Source organism: Halichoerus grypus, chromosome 13 (genome assembly GCF_964656455.1).
Source record: "Halichoerus grypus chromosome 13, mHalGry1.hap1.1, whole genome shotgun sequence".
Classification (NCBI taxonomy): domain Eukaryota; kingdom Metazoa; phylum Chordata; class Mammalia; order Carnivora; family Phocidae; genus Halichoerus; species Halichoerus grypus.
In genome coordinates, this window is record NC_135724.1 from 68,042,807 (window position 1) to 68,066,781 (window position 23,975).

Genomic DNA, 23,975 nt, shown 5'->3' on the forward strand with positions numbered 1-23,975 from the left:
ATATATAAAGGCTTTATAGTCTGTGCAACTTTCTGCAACTTTATTCATGCCGTGTTGATTCACCTAACTTTATGCTAATGCTGTTCCTCCAGTTCATCACTCTCCACTGATGAGTGGCATTCTCCTATAAACCACAATTCACTTCTCTGTTTTCCTGATGATTGACATCTGGGTTGTTAACAGTTTTCTAATATCACAAACAATGCTGCATGTGTATACAGAAGTTCTCTCTTTTTTTTTTTTAAGATTTTATTTATTTGACAGAGACACAGTGAGAGAGGAAACACAAGCACGGGGGAGTGGGAGAGGGAGAAGCAGCCTGAGCTGCTGAGCAGGAAGCCTGATGTGGGGCTTGATCCCAGGACCCTGGGATCATGACCTGAGCCGAAGGCAGGCGCTTAACGACTGAGCCACCCAGGCGCCCCTAACATAGATTTTTAATTTTATAATTTTATTACTATTTCTTAAGTAGGCTCCATGCCCAACATGGGGCTAGAACTCATGACCCTGAGATCAAGATTCGCATGCTCGAACACTGAGCCAGCCAAGTGCCACTAGATTTTTATTTTTATTTTTATTTTTTTTAAAAGATTTTATTTATTTATTTGACAGGGAGAGACACAGCAAGAGAGGAAACACAAGCAGGGGGAGCGGGAGAGAGAGAAGCAGGCTTCCTGCGGAGCAGGGAGCCTGATGCGGGGCTCGATCCCAGGACCCCGGGATCATGACCTGAGCCGAAGGCAGACGCTTAATGACTGAGCCACCCAGGTGCCCCTAGATTTTTATTTTTAATGATGTTAAATCCTCATAAGAAACCTGTATGTTTTATCCTTGTTATCCTGAGGTTATTGTAGAGGCCACTTTTAAGCACCAACTTGAGCAATGGACACCTGAGTAAGGTAGAAGGGCACACAGTGACCACCTAGCCCCTGGGTGAATACAAACAGGCCCATTAAGTGACCCACCTCAAAATATCCATAAGCCCTAGCTGACCAACACAGCTATTTGTGGGGGGAAAAAAGTTTTTTTTTTTAAAAGAAATCTATTGGGGCGCCTGGGTGTCTCAGTCGTTAAGCGCCTGCCTTCAGCTCAGGTCATGATCCCGGGGTCCTGGGATCGAGCCCGCCTCTGGCTTCCTGCTCAGCAGGAAGCCTGCTTCTCCCTCTCCCACTCCGCCTGCTTGTGTTTCCTCTCTCGCTGTGTCTCTCTGTCAAACAAATAAAATCTTAAAAAAAAACAAAACTATTTCAATATTAGCAACCGAAACCAACAACGTGTTAATAGCAACAATGACAACACTATGAGCAAGTTGTGTTTATCCCAAGAATTCAAGGATTAATTACCCTTAGAAACTCTATTGATGTAACTGAGCTCATAAACAGTGAAGTAGAACCCATATGATCATCTCAACAGGTGCAGAAAACGCATGCAATTAGCAACTGCTACTATTTTATTGTATTTTTCCTTAAAAACGCATGGTGTTTTTAGAAAAACATTTTTAAAAGATTTTTATTTATTTGTCAGAGAGAGCACAAGCGGGGGGGGGTGGGCAGCAGGCAGAGCAGGTAGAGGGAGAAGCAGACTCTCAGATGCTGAGCAGGGAGCTGGACTCGGGGCTTGATCCCAGGACTCTCAGATCATGACCTGAGCCCAGGGCAGAGGCCCAACCGACTGAGCCACCCAGGCGTCCCAGTGGAAATCTTTTAAAAGTTCAGAGCAGCAGGGACTCCTGGGTGGCTCAGTTAGTTAAACAGCCGACTCTTGATTTTGGCTCAGGTCATGGTCTCAGGGTCTTGCGATGGCGCCCCCCAGCTGGGCTGGGCGCTGAGCGGGAAGCCTGCTTGGGATTCTCTCTCTCCCTCTGCCCCTCCCCACTCCCGCGAGCTCGCTCAATCTCTCCCTCTCTAAAAAAAATTAAAAATGTATTATTAAAAAAAAAAGTTCAGAGCAGCAAAAATCAAACAAAAACCAGGCATGAGCAAGAGAGATACTGCGGTCTCCATTCTGGGGTATGTCCTGGCACAGTCTTTGCTCAAAGGGCTTCCTAAGGCCATTTTCGGGTATACGTTTCTATGACCACAAAGAGCATCTTTGGCAAGTCTGGTTTCGGTTTGGCCTTTATCCACGTCCTGGATTCCATGCAGGGTCTGAGAAGCCCCGAGAAATAAAAGATTAACCAGACCCAGTGGACCCTGTGGTTCCTCACCTCCAAGGGCCAGCCTCTCACGCCTTCAACCCCAAACCGGTTCTCCCCTGCACCCAGATCACTGGCTCTGCCGGGACTGACAGATGAGAGCGCTCCAGAGACTGGTGGGTCTGCCCTTCAGTCCCTCCTAATTCTGCCCCTCCACTGGGTCAAGGGTGGGGACACCTGGATTGGGGGAGGCTGGGGACGTCGGTGGGGACAGGGGCCTCCCCAGGACTGGGGGCTCCCGCGCCCTGGAGGTGGGCAGGGGGGCGCAAAGGAAGCGGGGGAGAGGGGCCGGGAGGGGCAGCGGCGGAGGGCCGAGGGGGAACGAGGCGGGGACCGGCAGAGTCACACCTGGGGCGGCAGAGGGAGAGGGGACGAGAGGCCAGGACCGGGTTTCGGGTGAATCTGGAGCTCAATGGGACCTCCCGGGGCGACTGCAAGGGGTTGGCTGTGGTGACCTCGGACCAGAGTTCCCTTCCGCTTTGCGGAGATGGGCCCCAGGCTCGGCCGACCAAGGAATGTGTCGGTTTTCGGCCTCAAAGCTACGGAAAGGGCGGGATGGAGGTGAATAGTAACGGCGCTTTGGGCCTCGTTCCCAGGTAACGGCTGGAAGCGCCGCACACCCCTTAACCGCGCTGTGCGCCTGCGCCTGCGCCTGTGTCTCGGGCGCGCGCTCGGCCCAGAGATAGGCTTTGCGCGAGCCTTCCGCTCCCCAGGCCGTCCTCAACACCCACTGCGCTTGCGCATCCGCTCCTGCCTCGAAGATGGCAGGCGCTTCTACCACGCCCACTGCGCATGCACCGGGGTCCTGCCGGAACGACTGCACTTCCCTCCGCTCCGCGCGGTGACGGCGGCAGCAGTTCTGTATCGCAAACCCGGTGTCGCAGCGAATGCTCGAGAAATGTGTACGTGCTCGATGCCCTCCTGCGATCGGGAAAGGTCTGAATTCCGAAGCACGCCCGGCCCAGGCGTTTCAGACGAGGGCTTGCAGACCGGCGGGAATGCACGGGCGCAGCCACTCTGGAAGGCTTAACGGAGTGTAGAACAGTGTATAAAAATAGCTGGCGCTTGTTTGTCCAGTGGAGTTAGGTGCTGGGCTCAGAGGAGCATAAGCAGGAGGTCGCGCGCAGGGATGGCCTGGGGGCCAGTGCAAGGTTGCATGGGGTCAAGTGTCTGCAGGAACTGTGGCCCGGCAGCATCCCACGCGAGCAGCCGTCGCGCTGCCCGCGCTGTTCTGGAGCCCTCTGGCGGGTCGGACACGCCCGGAGAGGCCGCAGCCCTTGGGCACTGCGGTCCTGGTCGCCTCGCCCCCTCCTGCGACCGTTTCCCACTCTCGCCTCACTCCCCAACCTTCATTTCCTCCTCCACGCTCCGTCTGAGCCCTGTCCTGATGTCCTGCTTCACGGAGAAATGGGGGGCAGCCAGAAGAGAACGTCCACGCCACCCACCACCCATCTTTGGATGCCCTTTCCCCCTCCCCCATACCCCCAGTCTTCCCACTCCTCTGCCAGCCTGCACTGATTTCCTTCAAATACCTGCATGGCACATTCCCCCATGTCCTTCAAGTCCTTGTGCTGATGTCACCTTCACAGGGCGTATTCCCTGGCCACCCTCTCCAAACATTCCCTCACACCCTTCCCTGCTTTATGTCTCCATCACACCAGCTGACATACTATGTAATTTCCTTGTTCATGTTGTTATTGCCCGTCCTCCCCTGCTGGAAGGAAAGCTCTGTGAGGTCACGGATTTTGTCTCCTGTTCCACTGGTTATATCAGTAGCACCTAGAACAGTTGGTTTATTGTCCACAGTAGGGAAGCAAGAAATATTTGTTCACTGAATTGATAAATCACCATCATAGCTAATGTTGTAGATGCTTTTCATGATCAGGCACAGGACTAGGCAATCTCCATGCATGATCTCAGTGAATCAAATAATTTCCTGAGTCGCCTGGGTGGTACAGTTAAGCTTCCAACTCTTGGTTTCCGCTCAAGTTCTGATCTCAGGGTCCTGAGATCGAATCCCGAGTGGGGCTCACGCTCAGCACGGACTCTGCTTGAGATTCTGTCTCCCTCTCCCTCTCCCCCTCCGGCTCGTTCTCTCTCTCTCTCTCAAATCAATCAATCAATCAATCTTTAAAAAAGATTTCCTGCTATCTTGGAGACCCACCAGCATCTCCTGCCCCATGGGCTTAATGGTCATCAGGCTCTGTGTCTCTCCTTTTTTTTTTTTTTAAGTTTATTTATTTATTTATTTATTTACTAATCTCTACACTCAACATGGGACTTAAACCCATGATCCTGAGATCAAGAGTCACATGTTCTTCCAACTGAGCCAGTCACCTCTTGCTGCTTCCTTTTTTTTTTTTTAAATTGTGTTTATTTATTCGACAGAGAGAGGGAGAGAGAGAGCACAAGCAGGAGGAGTGGCAGGCAGAGGGAGAGGGAGAAGCAGGCTCCCCGCTGAGCAGGGGCTCCATCCCAGGACCTTGGGATGACCTGAGCCGAACCGACTGAGCCACCCAGGCACCCCTCTCTTGCTGCTTCCTGCAGATCTATCTTAGTGGAACACTCACCTCCATGCAGCCCACATGGAGCTTTAACGTGACTCCAGTGAGACCAGAGTCCTGGGTCCTCACCTGGCTGCCTCTTCTGGCTTCCAGAAGGAAGTTACTTAGGCCTTATGGGATCTGTGGGCAGGTCCTCTGCTGGACCTGTCTGTAGACCTGTGGCAAGATCTTTGGCAAGATCCTGCCCCCCAGAGCCTCTTCCTCAGCCTCCCCACCGCCAGCACAGTATCTCACCAAATGGAGAATGCGCATCAGTTTTTGGCCCAGCTGTTTCTGCCCCCTAGCTCAGCTCCTATCTGGGACAGGCACTGGGTGTCTGATAAAATGAATAAATAGTCCTCAGGTTCTGGAAATTCCTCTGCAAATCTTTAGCCAAACATCCTTCTGCCATGAAACTTGTATGTAGGTACTTAAAAAGTCATAAATTTGACTTATAGGACTTCAGATTTGCAGGATGATTTGCTAGAACAAGAAAGGCGGTGTGATTTACTAGGAAAAGATCAACGATTTGATTTTTGTGTAGTCAACTACTTTGTGCATGCCTAGGAAAGTATCTGAGAGGAGCAGTTCAATGCTGTGCCTTTGGGTCAGTGGAGAACTTTCAGCAAATACTGAATTTTCGAACATTTTAACAAGCATGTTGTTTTGTCATTAAAAACTAGAAGAGGAAAAATATTAATAAAATTGAGAATCCCGGGACGCCTGGGTAGCACAGTCGGTTAGGCGTCTGCCTTCGGCTCAGGTCATGATCCCAGGGTCCTGGGATTGAGCCCCACATCAGGCTCCTTGCTCAGTGGGAGCCTGCTTCTCCCTCTCCCTCTGCCTGCCGCTCCCCCTGCTTGTGCTCTCTCTCTCATACACACACACAAATGAATAAAATCTTTATTTAAAAAATTGAGAATCCCTAAAAAATATACTGACCTAAAGGGATGAGACCTCAGAGTGCTGAGCTCTCATGGCTGGGTGCTCTGGAGAGTTCTCTCTCCATCTCTAATGAGGATGAAAACTGTTCTCTGTTGTACCAAGCGTGTGTGGCACATGTGTACCTTGGCTGCCCCCCCCGCTCCCCTGGAGGTAGGCATGATCATCTCCAGGTCCAGCAAAGAAGTGACTGAGTGAGGACAAGTGAGTAGGGGCAGAGGTTGCATTGGGACCCAAGCACGGCCACCAGCTGCGTCCCTTCTGCTGCTTCATATGCCCCACAAGTCCCCACACATACAGGTCCATGCGGCCTCTTCTGTTAGCCTTACTGCGGAACGGGCTGGCAGGCGAGAGAAGGAGGCACAGCCACTCTGTTGGAGAATGTTTTGCTGGGGCAAGCCACTGGGACTGGGGGGGACTCCAGGGGCAGAGTTTCACTCTCCTGGGGCCCCAGCTCGGAGCATTGTGTTCCAGAACCACAGCAGGCCCAGCCTGGCACGGAGGGCCAGAGAACTGTTGTCTATTTCGGGAAAATGCTGATGGGGGAGAGGGGGGAGGGGGCAGCGGGGTCCTGGGGTTCCTCTGCTACCCGCCGGCCATGTGACCTAGGTAACCCCTCTCCTCTGTGCCTCAGCTGCACAGTGGAAACATCACTGCCTGGTTCAAACGGATTGCAAGGCCGTGATTGCTAGGTTCCAGCCCTGGGAACGAGGCGGAGGCTGTTAAAGGCCATTCTGTGTCCTCCCCTCTCTCCTCAGATTCAGGGCAGGGTCCTGCTCCTGACCATCTGCGCGGCTGGCATTGGCGGGACTTTTCAATTTGGCTACAACCTCTCCATCATCAATGCCCCAACTTTGGTATGTATTTTCTGTGCCCACCATCACCATCCCAGTGGGTGCAGGGTGAGGGCTAACGGCTGCCCGCCGTGGGGCTTCAGGCCAGTATCCACTTGGTGGTGCTTTCGCCCCATGCATCCACCTTCACTGAATGACCCACAGGTCCTGCAGATCCAGGTTCAAACCCAGCTCTACATCCTCCCTTGAACCTGCACGTCCTCCCGGGTCCCTGATGTCAGCGCATAACTCTACTGCTTGCCTGGTGGGGGGCCAGCCTTGACTCTGCCTCCCTGCCTCCAAACACCGAGCCCTTCCTAACTACCTCTAGCTAGCCATTTCTCCCCGTGTCTCTGCCGTGACTCCAGTTCAGGACCCGTCTCTCCTACCTGGATCCCTGGCTTAGCCTCCTCACTGGCCTCCCTTCCTTCAGCCTCGAAAGTTTGACCGAGCCACTCCCCTGCCCAAAAATATTCTGTGGCTCCCCAGTACCTATAGGGATAAGAACAGACTCATCCACCTGAAGTTCAGGGCCTCCTTAGATCAGAACCTGTCCACCTTTCTCCTACCTTCATTCCCTGAACCCCACTAGCAAAGCAAGTTAAATGCAGTTCCCCAAATGCACACAGCCCTCTCTCTAAGCCTCTTTTGCTTGGGAAGCCCCCTCTGCTGCCCCTGCAGAAGCCTCTCAAGGACCACCCAGACACCATCACCATCCTGAAGCCTTCCTTCGACAGCCCCACCCCACCCCAGCTGGAAGTCGCCCCTCCCTCCCCAGGCCTTCAAGTGGGCTGTCCCCACTCAGGTTGCATGTTGGTTGTGTGGGGCCCGTATCATCCTCCTGCTGGTTTGCTCTCAGTGTCTGAGTCATCCTTGTGCCCCCAGCGCCTGGCACTGACCTGGCCCAAGGGACTTTCTTGGCCTCAGAGACTCCCTAATCCCTCAAATGGATTTCCAGCCAGGGACAGGAGAGGCTGGGCCTGGTCCCAGCTCCCCTAGATGGTCCTGCCCCCAGAGGGACCTGGCAGGCACCAGGCTGAGCAGAGGAGAGCTGGCCCAACCCCTAAATTACCCTGAGCTGGCCTGAGCAGAGGAGAGCTGGCCCAACCCCTAAACCTGCTGCCCTCCTCACGTCCTCCCTCACATCCTGTTGGGAGGCCTGAGACCAGTCAGACGCTGAAGTGTGTCCAGGTCTTCCCTGAGTGCAGTCATTCCGAACCCTGTGGCCTCTGTTTACTTACCTAGAACTGCAGCTCTGGGGGTGGGGGCCTGGGGTGTCCTGACCACCCGCTGCAGCCCTGACCTGTGGCTGAGGCCGTGAGCAAGTCCTTTCACCTCTCTGGGCCTAATCCCCCTACCCCCAAAGGGACACGTGGAAGGAGCGGTTACCGAACCTGGAAGGAAAGAGCCGTGTGGCGTAGGACCCCTTGAGAGGAGCCAGGACGTTTGGTTGAGTGTCATAGCCGGCCTGAGGTGACCCCCCAGCCTGAGGTGACCCAGAAACAAACACCCCTCCCGCCTCTCTCTCATGTCCTGCTGGGGCTCACCATTGGCCAAGCCCCACAGAAAGCCAGTCAGCAGGGGGCCCACTGATGTGAGCCATACGGGTGGATGCTTAGGCCAAAAGCAGGGGCCCGGGGAGTGGGGGGTGATCGTGGACTCTGAAGGGCAAACAGAGACTGGCCAGCACCAGGCTCCAGGAGACATTGTATGTGAAGGAGATCTGTCCGGTGCCCTCAAAGAGGAGGAGCTCAGGTGACTCAGTTCCTGCCGCACTGGAGTCTTGCTCGGGAGCCCTGGCGCCTGCTCTCTGCAGAGGAAGAGCCCTGTGGGCGAGAAGGCTTAGCCTGTCCAGCCTGTCGCTGGGAGGCTGACTGGCATCTCTGTCCACAGCACATTCAGGAATTCATCAATGAGACATGGTGGGTGCGTACCGGCCAGCCACTGCCCGATCACCTAGTTCTGTTGGTGTGGTCCCTCATTGTGTCTCTGTACCCCCTGGGGGGCCTCTTTGGAGCACTGCTTGCCGGGCCCCTGGCCGTCATGCTGGGAAGGTAAGTGCTTTCTGTGTGTGCCCCGGATGCCCCTTGATGAGAGGTGCCCCAGTCTGTAGGCTGAGGAATGTGGGAGAAGGAAGAGGCCCTGAAGGCCCAGGCCCAGGCCAGCTCTGCCCGCCTTCCACCTCCTACCCTACCAGCAGTTTCATCACAAGAGTCATATGTCTAAGCTGATTTGGTAGAGGGAGGAGCCTTGTGCTCTGAGGGAGAGAGGACTCCTGGTCTCTAGTTCCATGTCTGTAGGCAAGTGCTATTGGACCATAAACTAGGTCCTCTTCAGGCCTCAGTCCCCCCTCTGTATCCAACTGAGGCAGTTCTTGGGGTGCAAACAAGAGAGACAGGCTCATACTAAATACATACATACATACATACATACTCCTGGCCGCCTCAGTCAGTGGAGCATGGGACTCTTGATCTTAGGGTTGTGAGTTTGAGCCCCATGTTGGGCAGGGAGCCTACTTAAATAAAACTTTTTAAAAAGTCTACTTAAGGTGGGGTGCCTGGGTGGCTCAGTCGTTAAGCGTCTGCCTTCGGCTCAGGTCATGATCCCAGGGTCCTGGGATGGAGCCCTATATCGGGCTCCCTGCTCGGCGGGAAGCCTGCTTCTCCCTCTCCCACTCCCCCTGCTTGTGTTCCCTCTCTCGCTGTGTCTCTCTCTGTTAAATAAATAAATAAAATCTTTAAAAAAAAATAAAATAAAAAAATAAAAAATATAATAAAAATTAAAAGTCTACTTTGAAAAAGAGAGAGAGAGAGAAAGACAGGCTTGGACTGATCTGATCGAAAATTGTAATAACTGGAAAGATGGTGGAGCGGCTCATAGAATGAAAGGAAATACTCAGAAGCCAGGTCTTCAGGAGGGCAGGCTCCAGGGCGGTGCTGAGGATCTCAACAGCCAGAGCTCTGGGCCATCCTCCCAGGGAGAATGCCTTTAGAGTGCATTAACTCCAACTACATTCTATCTCCAATGTCTTCATTCAAGATTCAGAATCCAGGAAGACAGATTGTTACCGACCCACCATGGGTCACACATTTACAACCATGAAGCAGTACTGGGCAGAAAAAGCAAATGGCTACCACGGTCCACCCCTTTGCTAGCCACCCTGCACGCGTAGACACGTTTCTCCCGTGTATTCAGCTCTATACGTGCCCCTCCTTTTTTTTATTTTTTTTTTTATTTTTTTTTATTTTTTTTTTATTTTTAAGGTTTTACTTATTTGCGAGAGAGAGAATGAGAGACAGAGAGCATGAGAGGGAGGAGGGTCAGAGGGAGCAGCAGACTCCCTGCCGAGCAGGGAGCCCGATGCGGGACTCGATCCCGGGACTCCAGGATCATGACCTGAGCCGAAGGCAGTCGCTTAACCAACTGAGCCACCCAGGCACCCTATACGTGCCCCTCCTAACATTCCTCAACCATCCCATCGTATACACCATCATATGTATTCACCTCTCCCTGAGGGAGACCACTTAGAGCCTTGTCTTGTCTGGAAAGCTACCATAGTGCCTCACCCAGAGGCAACATTATCAAGCAGAAGGGGGACTTCTTCCTGGCTGATGCTTTATATCAGAAAGAAGAAGAAAAAAAAAACTTTTCAAAAAAGGTGCCATGTCTCATTGCCCAGCACCGGGTCACTAGCATAGAGAACGGGATCACCAAGTCTGGGTTAGATGGTCGGGCTCATACCTGAACCTTAAGGGGTAAGGGCACATTCCCAAACAAATTTAGGCTCTTCCTGCAAAAGAGAAGGAATTAGCTCTGACCCCTGGTGTGCCTTGGGGGAAGAAGGGTGGCAGTATGATCAAGTAGGCATGCTGACACGAGTAACTTGCTCGTGAGAACCTTTGGGGCCCACACGAGGCATCACCGAAATAGTGATCAAGTGCTACCGGGCACACCCCACCTTAGCATAGGAGTGTCATATGGCATGCAGTGCGTGATGGATACACAACCACCAGGGCTGGGGTAGGGACTACCGACAAGGCCAGGGTTATTTCTAATTAAAAGGATGGTAATTCCCTGAAGGAGAGTGGCTTTGCCCCAAAGCTCTAGGTCTTGCATTGTGAGTCTCCTTTTAGATAGCTGCCACAGCCACTCGGAGCACCATAGGCTCTTCTAGGTCTAAAGGGGCGAGTGGCAGAGCTCTTTGCACTGAGTGGGGACCCGCTGGAGAATATTCTTCATGCTCAGCTCCACTCGAAGCTGCCAGGTTTCCAAGTTACCTGGTTTGTGTGCCAGAGCGTGACACCCAGGGTGGTACGTACTCTCTCCAAAATGGGAAGGAGCTCTCTGAGGTTTGCCCTTCCTTCTTAGAGGGGTGGCAGTGATTTCTCATGCACTTTGGAGGAAATAGGCTGATGTGCATTAGTCCGGTGAGCTTCGGGAACTTCACTGATGGGGCGGCCCGCTCCGTTTGAAGTTTCCATTCTTTATCATGCTTGTGCCTTACAAGACCTCTAGTGGACTCTTCTGGTGCTCATTCTCCCTGTCCTTTCAGTATATAGTCATCAGAGAAGTGGGCCAGCAGGATGCCCTGTGGAAGGGACTGTGGCCCCGAGCTGGAGAGCTGCTCTATCCTCAGGCAGGTCAGTAAAGGTGTATTACTGCCCCCGCTAGGTGGAAGCTAAGCGTTTCCGATATTGTCTGTGTACGGAAATGGAGCAAAATGCATTTACCAAATAAATACCCCACAACTGAAGTACTTTATTAACTTACAGCATCGAGGAAACCATAGGTGGTTTTCAGTTGGAGTTACCCCTGGACCAAGTTTGCTATCATCTATGCCATTCTCCATTCTCTAGACACAGGAGATCTATGCTTTAGTCTGGATTCTCTTGCCAGTGTGCTGCTGACTTTGGGCAGAATACTGGCCTCCTCTAGGATCCAGTTTCCCTGTCCGTACAGTGAGCTCTCCCGAGTACCCTGTATGACAGCACTTCCGTGCTCAGTATCAGGAACCCCAGACCTGAGGCTTCATCATGGTGGAGCAGCTGACATTTCTAGTGGCCACTCCCTGGGCTGCAGTCTGTCCCGCTGAACTAGGCATGGGCCACCCAGCCATCCTGAAAGTTCTGAGAAGTGACTCTATAATACATGGAAGAAAATGTGCGGGGACTGTACTTGGCTTTCAATGCATCTCTTCCCTTACTCTGAAAGTTTTATTGAGTCTGAGAAATCAGATATTAGGCCTCTCATCTTACAAAGGAGTGGGAAGAAAGAAATGCTTCATCTGAAGAGATGAAGCATAAAATACAAATGTTGTCATCTCAAGCTATGATGCGGGTGGAAAGGAGAGTAGCTTAGACTCCTTGACGAATCTCACACACGCGCACACACGGGTCTGATCCGGGCTGGCTGGAGCTGCAAAGGGGGGTCCCCAGGGAGAGTCCCCCCGCCCAGACTGAATCTGAGCCTCTCTTGCCTGCGTTCCACTTCCCCCCAGGAAGAAGTCCCTCCTGGTGAATAACATCCTCGTGGTGGCCGCGGCGACCCTGTTTGGCTTCAGCCGCAGAGCAGGCTCCTTTGAGATGATAGTGCTGGGCAGGCTGCTCATGGGAGTCAGTGCAGGTTTGCAGGGAGGGCAGCTCATCCCGCCTCTCTATTCCCACTCATTCACGTATTCCATTTATTCATTCATTTGTTCTCTTTATTTCTTTCATCCATTCATGCATTTTCTTTCTTCACGTTTTTCATTCATGCCCACCTCTTCTGTAGCAAAATGATTATGGTTTATCTCAAAAGGCTCATATAACTAGACACTTAAAGTGGCTATAGAGACATGAAAGAGTTGTACAGGGCTGTGAATACAAGCATCCCCAAGCCTGTGCTAACAGAGATCCTGTATTTGAGCCGCACTCTAAGCCAGGAGCTTCCTGGCAGCCCAGGTACAAAGACATCAAGGATGAGTTCTCAGATCTTCCCCATAGAGGCAGAGTGGCCTGTTAGGGGCTCCACAGTTTCCGGGGCTTGGCAGGTGAGGAAGCCCATCTGCCTGGGCTTTGAGGGACACCCATCAGCAAATCCCCTCCTGACTCGCTACTGTTCATACAGCCAGGTGCCTCTGTCTATATTAGTTATTTATTCCTGGGAAAGAAAGTACTCCGAAACTTAGTGGCTGTGCACACATCTAGGCTTGAGCATGAACGTCCAGCCCATGTACCTGGGGGAAAGTGCCCCCAAGGAGCTCCGAGGAGCCGTGGCCATGACCCCAGCCATCTTCGCTGCCCTGGGGATCGTGATAGGTCAGGTGGTCGGACTCAGGTAAACACCCTGTCTCCACGTGCCCTGAGTGGTTTGAGGGGGGCCAGAAAAAGCCCTTCGCCTAAATTTCTCATTAAGTGTATTAAGGCATTGCTTCTTTGAATTAAGAAATTTTCTTTGTATTGAAATCCTGTCTACACCCATCTGGCCAATACCCAAAATGGGTATTAGCCAACTACCTGCCAGTGTGAATCAGCATTTTCCCTCCTCTCTAGATCAGGGAGCAAAGAACAGGTCTTAAAAAGAGAGAAGGTGAAGGTTTGGGCTTTTAAAGGGGAGCATGTCCTGGTCATCCCAGAAAAGAGAGGGGAGGGCAGAGCCTGGAGCCCTGGGAAGAGGAGTTGCTACAGATAAGGTGGGGCCATGGCCATGGGATGGGAGGGATCTTGGTGTCCAGACCCAGAACTGGTTAGAAAGAAGCAGAGAGCAATACAGGTCCTCTGCCCTCAGGACGGCAGGCAGGCAGGGGACTGGAGGGTGGGGGGTGGGGAGGTCAGGGGATTAGGGGGCAAGTGGGCAGGGCCCTGGCAAGGAAGCGCCTGGTCCGGCCTCTCCTCTGTCTCCCCAGGGAGCTGCTGGGTGACCCGGGGGCCTGGCCCCTGCTGCTGGCTAGCTGCCTCGTGCCTGGGGTGCTCCAGCTTGCCTCCCTCCCTCTGCTTCCTGAAAGCCCACGCTACCTCCTCATTGACCGTGGAGACACCGAGGCCTGCCTGGCAGGTGAGTCCCTGACCTTGGGTCCCCAGACCACACTTGACCCAGGGGCACATCTGTCTGGAGCATGTGAATCCCCATTTCTTGGATTTCATTTATCAGGGAAAAGCTGTCCCTCACTTTTGTGCCATCCATCCATCTCTTCAAAACTCTTTATTGGGGCGCCTGGGTGGCTCAGTTGGTTAAGTGTCTGACTTCCGGTCAGGTCATGATCTGAGGGTCCTGGGATCAAGCCCGAGTCGGGCTCTGCCCTCAGCGGGGAGTCTGCTTCTCCCTCTCCGCCTGCCCCTCCCCCCACTCATGCTCTCTCTCTCTCTCTCTCTCTCTCTCTCTCAAATAAATAAAATCTTTAAAAAACAAAAACAAAAAACCCAAAAACTCTTTACCAAGGGGCTGTCCTAAGTGCCAAGCCAGCGGGACAGAGCAGACCCGGCCCCTGACATCTAGGAACTGCAGGATGGTGCCAGTAAAGAACCCTCCCCTCTACCACATACGCAAGATGAAACACTGTGTCACCTGGGTGCTGATGGGCTGACTCATTAGCTATGGCCATGGTAATGATGCCCAAGAACAATACCAAAATCTCTGGCTTAACATAATCCATTACTATGTCTTCTACTCATTTGCTTGCTGGGCTGGCTGCATGACTGCTGATCTCAGCTGGGCGGCTCATGGTGTCCGGGAATCAGCCGGTGAGCCAGTCCAGGCTGGTCTGGGCCCGAGCTGTTCAGTTCTGCTGCACACGCCTCTCTCACTTTTGGTACCAATGCGCTAGCCCGGGGATGTTCTTATTAAGGTGATGGCAGAGGCCCAAGAAAGCAGATCCAGTTGCACAAGCGTTTTGCAAATCTGTGTTCCCCGTGCCCATGAACATGCCATCAGCCATGTCACTGAACCCAAAGTCAAGGGATGGGAAAATCAATGGCCTATCCTCTCACATGGCAAAGGGCGTGGATTCAGAGAAAGGTGAAGACCAGGGCCCACTCATGCACCTTCTCAGCTTGCCACTGTGGCCACAGCTATTACGGATATCCCTGCCCTGTGCAAAACATGCTCAGTGTCATCTGGGGCTGCACAGTCTCATCCAATCATGGCATCCGTCTTGCAGCCCCAGATCTTAAGATCACATCAAGTCTATATGTGCCTTCTCTTGATCCAGAGACCTAGGAGCTAAAAACACAAGTCTTCTGCCCCTCTGAACTCAACACACAATGGTGAAAGTGGGATGGTGTAACCAGAACTCAGCCTCATTTCAAAGGGAGCAGAAAGCCATCACCAGTCCTTAATGCTTAGGTGCTCCTGGGAAGATGGTGCCAGACCTCCCTGCCTTGCTGGTAGGGAATGTTCCATGATCAAGTTCTGGCTCTGCTCCCTGGGAGGGGCCCCCTGGGCTGTGGTGTCCCCAGGTTCTGGCTTCTGCCCTCTGAGCTAGCCTTCCTTAACACCTTCTGAAGAGGGCATTGCAAATGTGCTCATAGAAAGTTGGGGCACACAAGTCTTTATATTTCAAATTGTCTTAGTCCCTTTTCCCCTGGGCTGGTGGAGTTTTTGTCAATATAATTTTCTCAAAAACGATGTGATTTTTCTATGTATTTGACTGATGTGCCCAAAAGCCACATCCACAAGTCTTTTTGAGACCTGCTTCCCTCTTGAGACCGAATGACTGGAATTTGGGGCATGTCAGGCTGCTGGAGACCAATACCCTTAAGCCCTCCAGATGTTCCTTTTCCAGCCATGAGGGTCTATGAGGTGCTGGCATTAAGCCACACCTTTAATTTGGTTGTTACCCTGAGTCCATGGCTCAGTGGCAGGGCTCTGGATTTGATCTTTGCTTTCAGGCCATAACTTAATGTGGAACTCTTTTTGCTAACTGGAGGGGCTAGAGATGAGAAACAGGTTTTTTTGTTTTTGTTTTTGTTTTTTTTCGTTTTTTATTAAACCAACCTAGTGAGTTCAGAATAAGTTAAATTTAATTAAATCTTGTTCCCTCTGAAGGTCTTTTTGAGCTCATGTTTTTCTTTTTCTTTCTTTCTTTCTTTTTTTAAGATTTTATTTATTTATTTGACAGACACAGAGAGAGTACAAGCAGGGGGTAGCTGCAGGCAAAGGGAGAGGGAGAAGCAGGCTTCCTGCTGAGCAGGGAACCTGATGCGGGGCTTGATCCTAGGACCCTAAGATCATGTCCTGAGCCAAAGGCTCACGCTTAACCAGCTGAGCCACCCAGGCGCCCCTCATGTTTTTCTTATAGTAAGCTTGGAATACTCAGCTAAAAGCAACCAGTTTATGCTTTCACCACATAGGGATCTCTTCCCTCGAGTCCAGGAGTTCATGAGGTCTGTTTTCTTTCTTCCTCAATACTGCTTGGCATACCCAGGCTTCCATTTTTCTAGCCTCCTCACCATCTCTGCCTGGTATTGGAATCAGTACCATAGATTACAGGTCCTAGTATGGTAACACCCCTCCTGGTACCCATTAATTAAGTCATCAGTTTTCTGTTGCTGCCTAATAATCATGTCTCAATGGCAAATCAAAGAAGCAATCACTTAGTTCAAGCCTCTGTGAGTTCCCTGGGTTTGGCTGATGTAGGCTGTGCCTGGCTGGTGGCTCTGCTGGTCTTGGTCGCTCATGCAGGTCTGCTGGGCATTGGCTAATTTAGGAGGGTCCCAGCTGGGCCTTCTCTGCTCTTTCTGGCACCAGTGGGCTAGCCCCACCACACGTTTTTATGATGATGGGAGAAGAGCAAGAAGAAATGAGCAAGGTCTCTTAAGGCTTGGGCTGAAATTTGCATACCCTCCCTACAACCTCATTCTATTGGCCAGAGCGAGTCACATGGCACAGCCCAATGCCAAGGGGCGGGATACATACTTGCCCCTTTGGTGGGGACCACTGCAAAAATCACCTAGCAGAGGGCCTGGATACAGGGACGGGTGGAGAATTGGGGACGTTGGATAATGGCAATCTGCCGCAATCGTGTCTGGTCTGATGTATCCGCAGAACCCCGAGCTCCTAAAGCCTTTATTGGTCCGTGATGCCCTGAAATGACAGGGACAGGGGAAGCTCATCCCCATCTGATCAGGGGGCCCCAGAGAGAGAGAGAACAGAGTTGATGGTGGGAGCTCACTGTGGGGGACCAAAGAGGGGCTGGGGGAAGTGGGGCTCAGCGTCCTCTCCCCCCGCCCCAGCCCTGCAGCGGCTGCGGGACAGCGCGGACGTGGCGGGGGAGTTGGCGGAGCTGGAGGAGGAGCGCGCCGCCTGCGAGGGCCAGCGCGCGCGGCGCCCGTGGGAGCTGTTCCAGGATCGCGGCCTGCGGAGGCAGGTGACGAGCCTCGTGGTGCTGGCCAGTGCCTTGGAGCTCTGCGGGAACGACTCAGTGAGGCCCCCCGCCACATCCCCCGCCCCGGGCCAGGAGGCTGCGGGGCCGCAGGCCACTGGCAGCCCGCGCCCCTCTGCCGTCCGTCTCCAGGTGTACGCGTACGCCTCCTCCGTGTTCCGGGAGGCCGGGATCCCCGAAGGGAAGGTCCAGTACGCCGTCTTGGGGACTGGGAGCTGCGAGCTGCTCGCGGCCTGCCTCAGTGTGAGTTTGTCGTGGGCTCAGGCTGACCCTCTATCAGCCCTGCGGGGGGGTTGGGGGGCCCTGACTCTCGGAGGACTTAAGTCCTCTGCCTTGAGCCCTTTTCCACTCCAGGTCACTATGCTCAAGTGGGGCGACTTAGCTAGCATTTATTGAGCACCAACTGTTGACCGTGCCCTTAACACACCATTTTGAGATGAGGAAACTGAATGGAGTGACCAAATTAATAATTAAAAAATTAATAGGGGCGCCTGGATGGCTCAGTCGGTTGCGCTTCAACCTTCGGATCGTGGTGATTTCAGGGTCCTGGGATTGAGCCCCGTGTTGGGCTCCCTGCTCAGCGGGAAACTGCTTTTCTCCCTCTCCCTCTGCCCCTCCCCGCAGCTCGTGCTCTCTCGCTCACTCTCGCTCTCAAATAAATAAATAAATTCTTAAAAAAATTAATAGTGTCTTAATCTCCTGAAGCAATCAACTGCTCCTAACTGCCGCCCCTCCCCACACCACCAGCTTCCCACTGCTCGCCTTTAAACCAAGGGAAGCTTCCAGGGCGGGGGTCAGTACCAGGGCTCCTTTCCTTTGCAGTGTGTGCTGATCGAGAGGGTGGGCCGCCGCGTGCTGCTGATAGGAGGGTACAGCCTGATGGCCTGCTGGGGAAGTATCTTCACAGTGGCCCTGTGCCTGCGGGTAGGTGGGCTGGACGTGAGGGTTGCGGCTTGGGGCAGCCTGATCTCCACCTCACTGCACCCTCTCTGCCCCTTTACCACAGAGCTCCTTTGCCTGGATGCCCTACCTGGCCATGTCCTGTGTCTTTGCCTTCATCCTCAGCTTTGGCATTGGCCCCGGTGAGTGGGCCCCAGGAACCCTGGGCTTTGGGCTTTGTGGAAGGAACTCGAATGTCTGCGTGCATGATGGGTGGATGTGAATGCAGTGTCACCCGCATGTCCCTCCCCCCAGCCTACCTGTACTGAGGCTTCTGGGAGGGGGTGGCTGGAGGAGGCCGAGGGGTCCCCACTCCCATGTCAGGGACAAGGTGGGGGGAAGCCTGGGCAGGGAGTCCCGGCTGGCAGCACCCTGTTCCCGCTCCTCCCTCTAGCCGGAGTGACAGGGATTCTGGCCACGGAGCTGTTTGACCAGAAGGCCCGGCCTGCTGCCTATATGGTCAGCGGGGCGCTTGTGTGGACCTTGCTCTTCCTGGTCGGGCTGGGGTTTCCCTTCCTCAAGGTAGGCCTGCCCCGCCTTCCCCCAGCGTTGAGGCCCTGGCCTTAGGTTTTACCTCTGTCAGTGGGAGGTCTCCATCCAGGGAGCCTGAGGCTGGAGTGGTCGGGACTCATCTGAGCCAAGATGGACAAATCCCTCATCACCACCTGTCATGAGGCCACAGAAGTCTGGTGGCTGAACATGGCCACACCAGGTCTCCGGGTCTCTTTTCACCCGTAGGAGGGCTTGTCCCACTTTCTCTATGTGCCTTTCCTTGGTGTCTGTGTCTGGGGGGCCATCTGTACTGGCTTCTTCCTCCCTGAGACCAAAGGCAAGACATTCCTGGAGATCTCCGAGGAATTGCACAGACTCAACTTATCCCGGCAGAGCCAGGGCCCTGAGTGGACGGGCCCGGAAGTCATCCTGTCCACAGAGCTGTAACTCTGTAGGTACGGTGGGGGCCCAGATCCAGCTGTTGCTGTCTCCTTTGCTTCCTGCTGAGGGTCCTGGCCCTCTGCATTCCCTAGTTCCTGCATCCATTTGTTTAATAAGGGCTTATTAAGCACCTACTGCATGCAGGCTTTGTGCCCGGTGCTTAGCAATCCGTGGTGAGCCAGAGAGGTGGGATCAGGACCTGCTGGTGGCTCCCTGTCTAGAGGCAGTTAACAGGAAACCTGGCGCGAGCCAAGCTACTCATGCTGTTTGACAAAGTCCAAGTATGGGGGACGATCCTGAAAACAGGAGACTCCACAGCTCGCTCCTGCTATTCTCTTTCATTTTGTTTATGGCAATCTTTATAATTGTGGGAATATTTCTGGGCTGGCTCCTGCTATTCTTTTTCATTTTGTTTATGGCAATCTTTATAATTGTGGGAATATTTCTGGGGTTTCATGATAAAGTGACTACTCATCTTAGTTACGCCTATCTAAGCAATCATAATGAAACTAATTCTGCGAAGAATTAGTTTCTATAGAACAAAATAACAAAACGGTCACGCTCTGTCTAGCACCTTTCTCTTTGCGTACTGTTTTTTAGTTTCAGCGAAAGCCAATAAGCAGAAATCAATAAAGGTCATGTTAATCATTACAAAGGAAAAATGAAAGAAGGCTATGGCTGTAATCCAGAAAATGATCTAAGATTTGGAAAAACAAAAATATCCTAACATATAAATAAGGTTCCTCCGAGGCTGTCAGGAGGAGATGCTTGCAACCTGACCCTGTGTCTGTGTCTCCTCATTCGCCGACGCCGTCCTTTCCTACGAGAGACCCACCCCGGCTGGAGCTGGACTCCGGCAGAAACCAATAAAAACAATCACAAACTCAGGGAAATGCAGTGAGAGAAAAATACAGATTTGAAGTGTGTGCATACTAGGGAGCTTGACCTAGTTTGAGGAGGGTGGCCAGAAAAAAATTTTCTGAGGGCGCCTGGCTTGCTCCGTTGGTAGAGCACGTGACTCTTGATCTCAGGGTTGTAAGTTTGAGACCCATGTTGGGTATAGAGATTACTTAAAAATAAAATCTTGGGGCGCCTGGGTGGTTCAGCCAGTTAAGCGTCCGACTCTTGCCTTCAGCTCAGGTCATGATCTCAGGCTTGTGAGATCAAGCCCCACATCAGGCTCCACACTGGGCATGGAGCCTGCTTGGGATTCTCTCTCTCCCTCTGCCCCTCCCCAACCTCCACCTCTTAAAAAAAAAAAAAGTATACATTTGATGAATTTTGGCAGATGTATATGGCCATGAAACCACCGCCACAATCAAAGTAGAACATTCACATCACCCCAACAGGTCCCTCATGCCCCTCTGTAATCTGTAGGCCCCCCACCTGCTGCCCCAGGCACCCACTGACCTGCCATCTGCCACAATAGGTCACATTTACTTTTTTTCTTAGAGTTTGATATAATTCCATACTATATGTATGCATTTGTGTCTGCCTTTGCTCCAAATAAAGTTTTTGAGCTTCACGCATGTTGTCACATGTATTAGTATTAGTCCTTTGTGTTGCTGAGCAGTATTCCACTGTATGGATGTGTCATAATTTGTTTACCATTTACCTGTTGATGGGCATTTTGGGCTGTTTCTGAATCTTGGCCATCATGAATAAAACTGCGATAAACATTCCTGCACAAGTTGTTGTGTAGACAAATGTTTTCATTTCTTTTGGGTAAATGAATTGCTGAGTTTAATAGCAAAGGTATGTTTAGGGGTGCCTAGCTGGCTCAGTCAGTAGAGTGTGTGACTCTTGATCATGTGTGACTCTTGATCTCTGGGTCGTGAGTTTAAGAGTTTCTTTTTTTTTTTTTTTATTTGAGAGAGGGAATGAGATAGAGAGAGCATGAGAGGGGGGAGGGTCAGAGGGAGAAGCAGACTCCCCGCTGAGCAGGGAGCCCCATGCAGGACTCGATCCCGGGACTCCAGGATCATGACCTGAGCCGAAGGCAGACGCTCAACCAACTGAGCCACCCAGGCGCCCCTCTGGGTCATGAGTTTAAACCCCACATTGGTAGTAGAGATTACTTAAAGCTTTAAAAAATAAATAAATAAATAAAAGCTTTAAGGGCAACCCTCACTGGTCCCCTCCCTCTTTGGGAGCTTTGTACTCTATCGGTTAATAAACTTTACTATCGCTCAATAAACCTTGCTTTGCTGCCCACCAAAAAATGAATGAATGAATGAATAAATTAAATAATTAAATAAAGCTTAAAAAAATAGTGAATATATGTCTAGCTATAGAAGAAAAACAAACAAAACAAAACTATAGAAGAAACTTTTCCAAAATGATTATACTGTTTTATTTTTTTTTAAGATTTTATTTATTTGAGACAGAGAGTGAGAGAGAGAGAGCATGAGAAGGGGGAGGGTCACAGGGAGAAGCAGACTCCCTGCTGAGCAGGGAACCTGATCCCAGGACTCCGGGACCGTGACTAGAGCTGAAGGCAGACGCCCAACCGACTGAGCCACCCAGGCGTCCCTGATTATACTGTTTTAAGTGCCCACTAGCAACATATGAGAGTTGTGGATGCTGTAGAGCTTCATCAGCACTTCGTATTGTCCATCTTTTTAATTTAGCCATGCTGCAGCCTCTACAATGGCATATCATTGTGATTTAATGGTGGCATTTTCCTGATGACTAATCATCATAATGCTCATCATAATAAAGTTGAGTATCTTTTCATGTGCTCAACATGGCCATTCATGTGTCTTTTGTGAAGAATCTGTTCAAATCTTTGGTCCACTATTTTTTTATTTATTTATTTATTTATTTATTTATTTATTTATTTTTTTTAAAGATTTTATTTATTTATTTGACAGAGACACAGCGAGAGAGGGAACACAAGCAGGGGGGAGTGGGAGAGGGAGAAGCAGGCTTCCCGCGGAGCAGGGAGCCCGATGCGGGGCTCGATCCCAGGACCCTGGGATCATGACCTGAGCCGAAGGCAGACACTTAACGACTGAGCCACCCAGGCGCCCCGGTCCACTATTTTTTTAAAGAAGTTAAAATTTGGGGCGCCTGGGTGGCTCAGTCAGTTAAGCATCTCACTCTTGGTTGCAGCTCAGGTTGTGATCTCGGAGTAATGGGATCGAGCCCCTCATGGGGCACCAGGCTCAGTTCAGAGTCTGCTTGAGATGCTCTCTGCCCCTCCACACCTCAAATGAATAAATAAATGTTTTTTAAAAAGAAGTTAAAATTTATCAAAACTTATGCACACAACTTAGCAGGCAGACCTACCTTTGGACTTCCAACTGGGAATGTCAAGTATAGCACTAAATGCTTTGGTTTTCTGACTCTTCATCTATAAAATGAGGCCTGCTGGGAGGATTGAGACTGCTGTACGTGTGTATGACCATTGACACAATGGGATTAACCGGGGAGGATCTCCTTCCTGGAAATGGTCATTCTGCAGGTCTGTCTGCGGAGGGCTTTCTGGAAGTCCTTGGGCAAGTGTGTGTGTGTTCCTGGCTGAGAGCTGCCATGAGTGGCCTGTGTCCTGCCACATGGCTCCCGTGGGGGCTTCCAGGCCCTGTGCCCACAGACACCCCTGCTTTAAGGATGCTTGAGACACACAGAGCACTGTAGCGGGGCAGGAGGTGGTCTGGTCAGGCTGGGGAGGGAGAGAGATGCCAGAGGGCCACACCTGACTTTGTCCTGCCGAGGAGACAAGTCGGGGCCATGAGGAGCCCTGCAGTGGGTTGACTATAACCCTATAAGTGATTGTCTAAGCCAGGGCACTGGTGAGTGGAGGGGTGATCTTGGTAACCCCAGTGGGGTAGCAGGTGTGAGTAGGGCTGTCCTGCCCCCTTTCAGAAAAAGAACAGAAAAACAACTGATGGGGCACCTGGGTGGCTCAGTCGTTAAGCATCTGCCTTCGGCTCAGGTCATGATCCCGGGGTCCTGGGATCGAGCCCCGCATCGGGCTCCCTGCTCGCCGGGAAGCCTGCTTCTCCCTCTCCCTCTGCTGCTCCCGCTGCTTGTGTTTCTGCTCTTGCTATCTCTCTCTGTCAAATAAATAAATAAAATCTTTTTAAAAAAATAAATGAATGAATAAATCTTAAAAAAAAAACAACTTATGCACGTAAATACTTAAAGACCATACGTGGCACCATTTGCAGTTGAGAGAAGTGTGAGCAAACATAAAGGTGCAATACTAAATCATAACTGCATAAAATAAACTGTAGTACATACTGTATCACTGTAATTTAAAAAACTAAAAACTAAATAAAAAGAACACAACTGGGATGCTTGGGTGGCTCAGTCGGTTAAGCATCTTCTTTTGGCTCAAGTCATGATCCCAGGGTCCTGGGTTCGAGCCCCGCATCGGGCTCCCTGCTCAGCGGGGCGTCTGCTTCTCCCTCTGCCTTCTGCTCCCCCTGCTTGTGCGCTCACTCTCTCTTGACAAATAAGTAAGTAAATAAATAAATAAATAAATAAAATCTTGTAAAAAAAGAGCTTAAAGAAAAGAGATTTTATTTTTAAGTAATCTCTACACCCAGCGTGGGGCTTGAACTCACAATCCCGAGATCAAGAGTTGCATGCTCCACCGACTGAGCCAGCCAGGCGCCCCTCTTCTGATAACTTTAATGCGCGTGGGCTGACCACAATGCCAGGATTTTTGAAGAAACGGCGGGTTGAGTTCCCATTTGACATTGTTCTTCCTCCCCACCTCCAGGTGACAGCTTCTCAGAAATTCCCTGTCAGCTCACCCGCCCTGCTCTGGATCTTAAGTTTCCTTCTTGTCTCCGCAGTCTCCTCCTCACCCGGTTTCTCCGTTGCACGGGACGCCTATACAGCCAGACCTTGAGGCAGTAGTGGATTCTGGCCCAAAGATTTCTTCCCCGAGACCAGGTCACCCCAGACTCCAAGTCCTTCCAGCGACTGCGTGAGGAGGAGCTCCAGGTTGCCTTCGGGCCCGTCTCTACCTCTACCAGCTGCAACTTCTGGCGCTGGCCAGCCACCAGTGCTCCCCGACGCCAGCGCCCTGATTGCGACAGAAGCTGAAGTCACACTCCGGGTGGTGGTGGGGCCCTGCCAGTGGCCGTCACAGCAGCCCCCCAACTGCTCCTCCCAGCAGGGCTCTCCCCGAGGCTGCCACCATGTTCACAGAGCAGAGGGAGAGCCTGTCCACTATTTTTTTTTTTAAGATTTTATTTTGGGGGGTGCCTGGGTGCGACCCA

The 23,975-nt window shown here is 51.8% G+C and overlaps 1 protein-coding gene across 2 annotated transcripts; it reads left to right on the plus strand.

Moving 5' to 3' along the window:
• Positions 1-2,399: 2,399 nt before the first annotated feature.
• Positions 2,400-23,587, plus strand: SLC2A11 (solute carrier family 2 member 11). Of its 2 annotated transcripts, XM_078060699.1 has the most exons (12): positions 2,400-3,096; positions 6,438-6,536; positions 8,406-8,566; positions 12,010-12,134; positions 12,698-12,827; positions 13,396-13,544; positions 16,721-17,112; positions 17,692-17,793; positions 17,876-17,951; positions 18,203-18,330; positions 18,547-18,755; positions 23,547-23,587. In XM_078060699.1, the coding sequence occupies exons 1-11, from the start codon at positions 3,082-3,084 to the stop codon at positions 18,745-18,747; spliced, it is 1,578 nt and encodes a 525-aa protein (XP_077916825.1). In that variant the 5' UTR covers positions 2,400-3,081; the 3' UTR covers positions 18,748-18,755; positions 23,547-23,587. The 2 variants fall into 2 exon arrangements, with proteins under 2 accessions (XP_077916825.1, XP_077916826.1); XM_078060700.1 differs by lacking the exon at positions 23,547-23,587 and having other exon boundaries at positions 2,403-3,096; positions 13,495-13,544; positions 18,547-20,425.
• The last annotated feature ends 388 nt before the right edge of the window (positions 23,588-23,975 follow it).

What these genes read in the sequence shown, in the direction of transcription:
- SLC2A11 (XM_078060699.1), top strand. An exon ending in TCATCAATGCCCCAACTTTG is followed by an intron (nt 6,537 to 8,405) that starts GTATGTATTTTC and finishes CTCTGTCCACAG; the next exon opens with CACATTCAGGAATTCATCAA. An exon ending in CAGTGGCCCTGTGCCTGCGG is followed by an intron (nt 17,794 to 17,875) that starts GTAGGTGGGCTG and finishes CCTTTACCACAG; the next exon opens with AGCTCCTTTGCCTGGATGCC.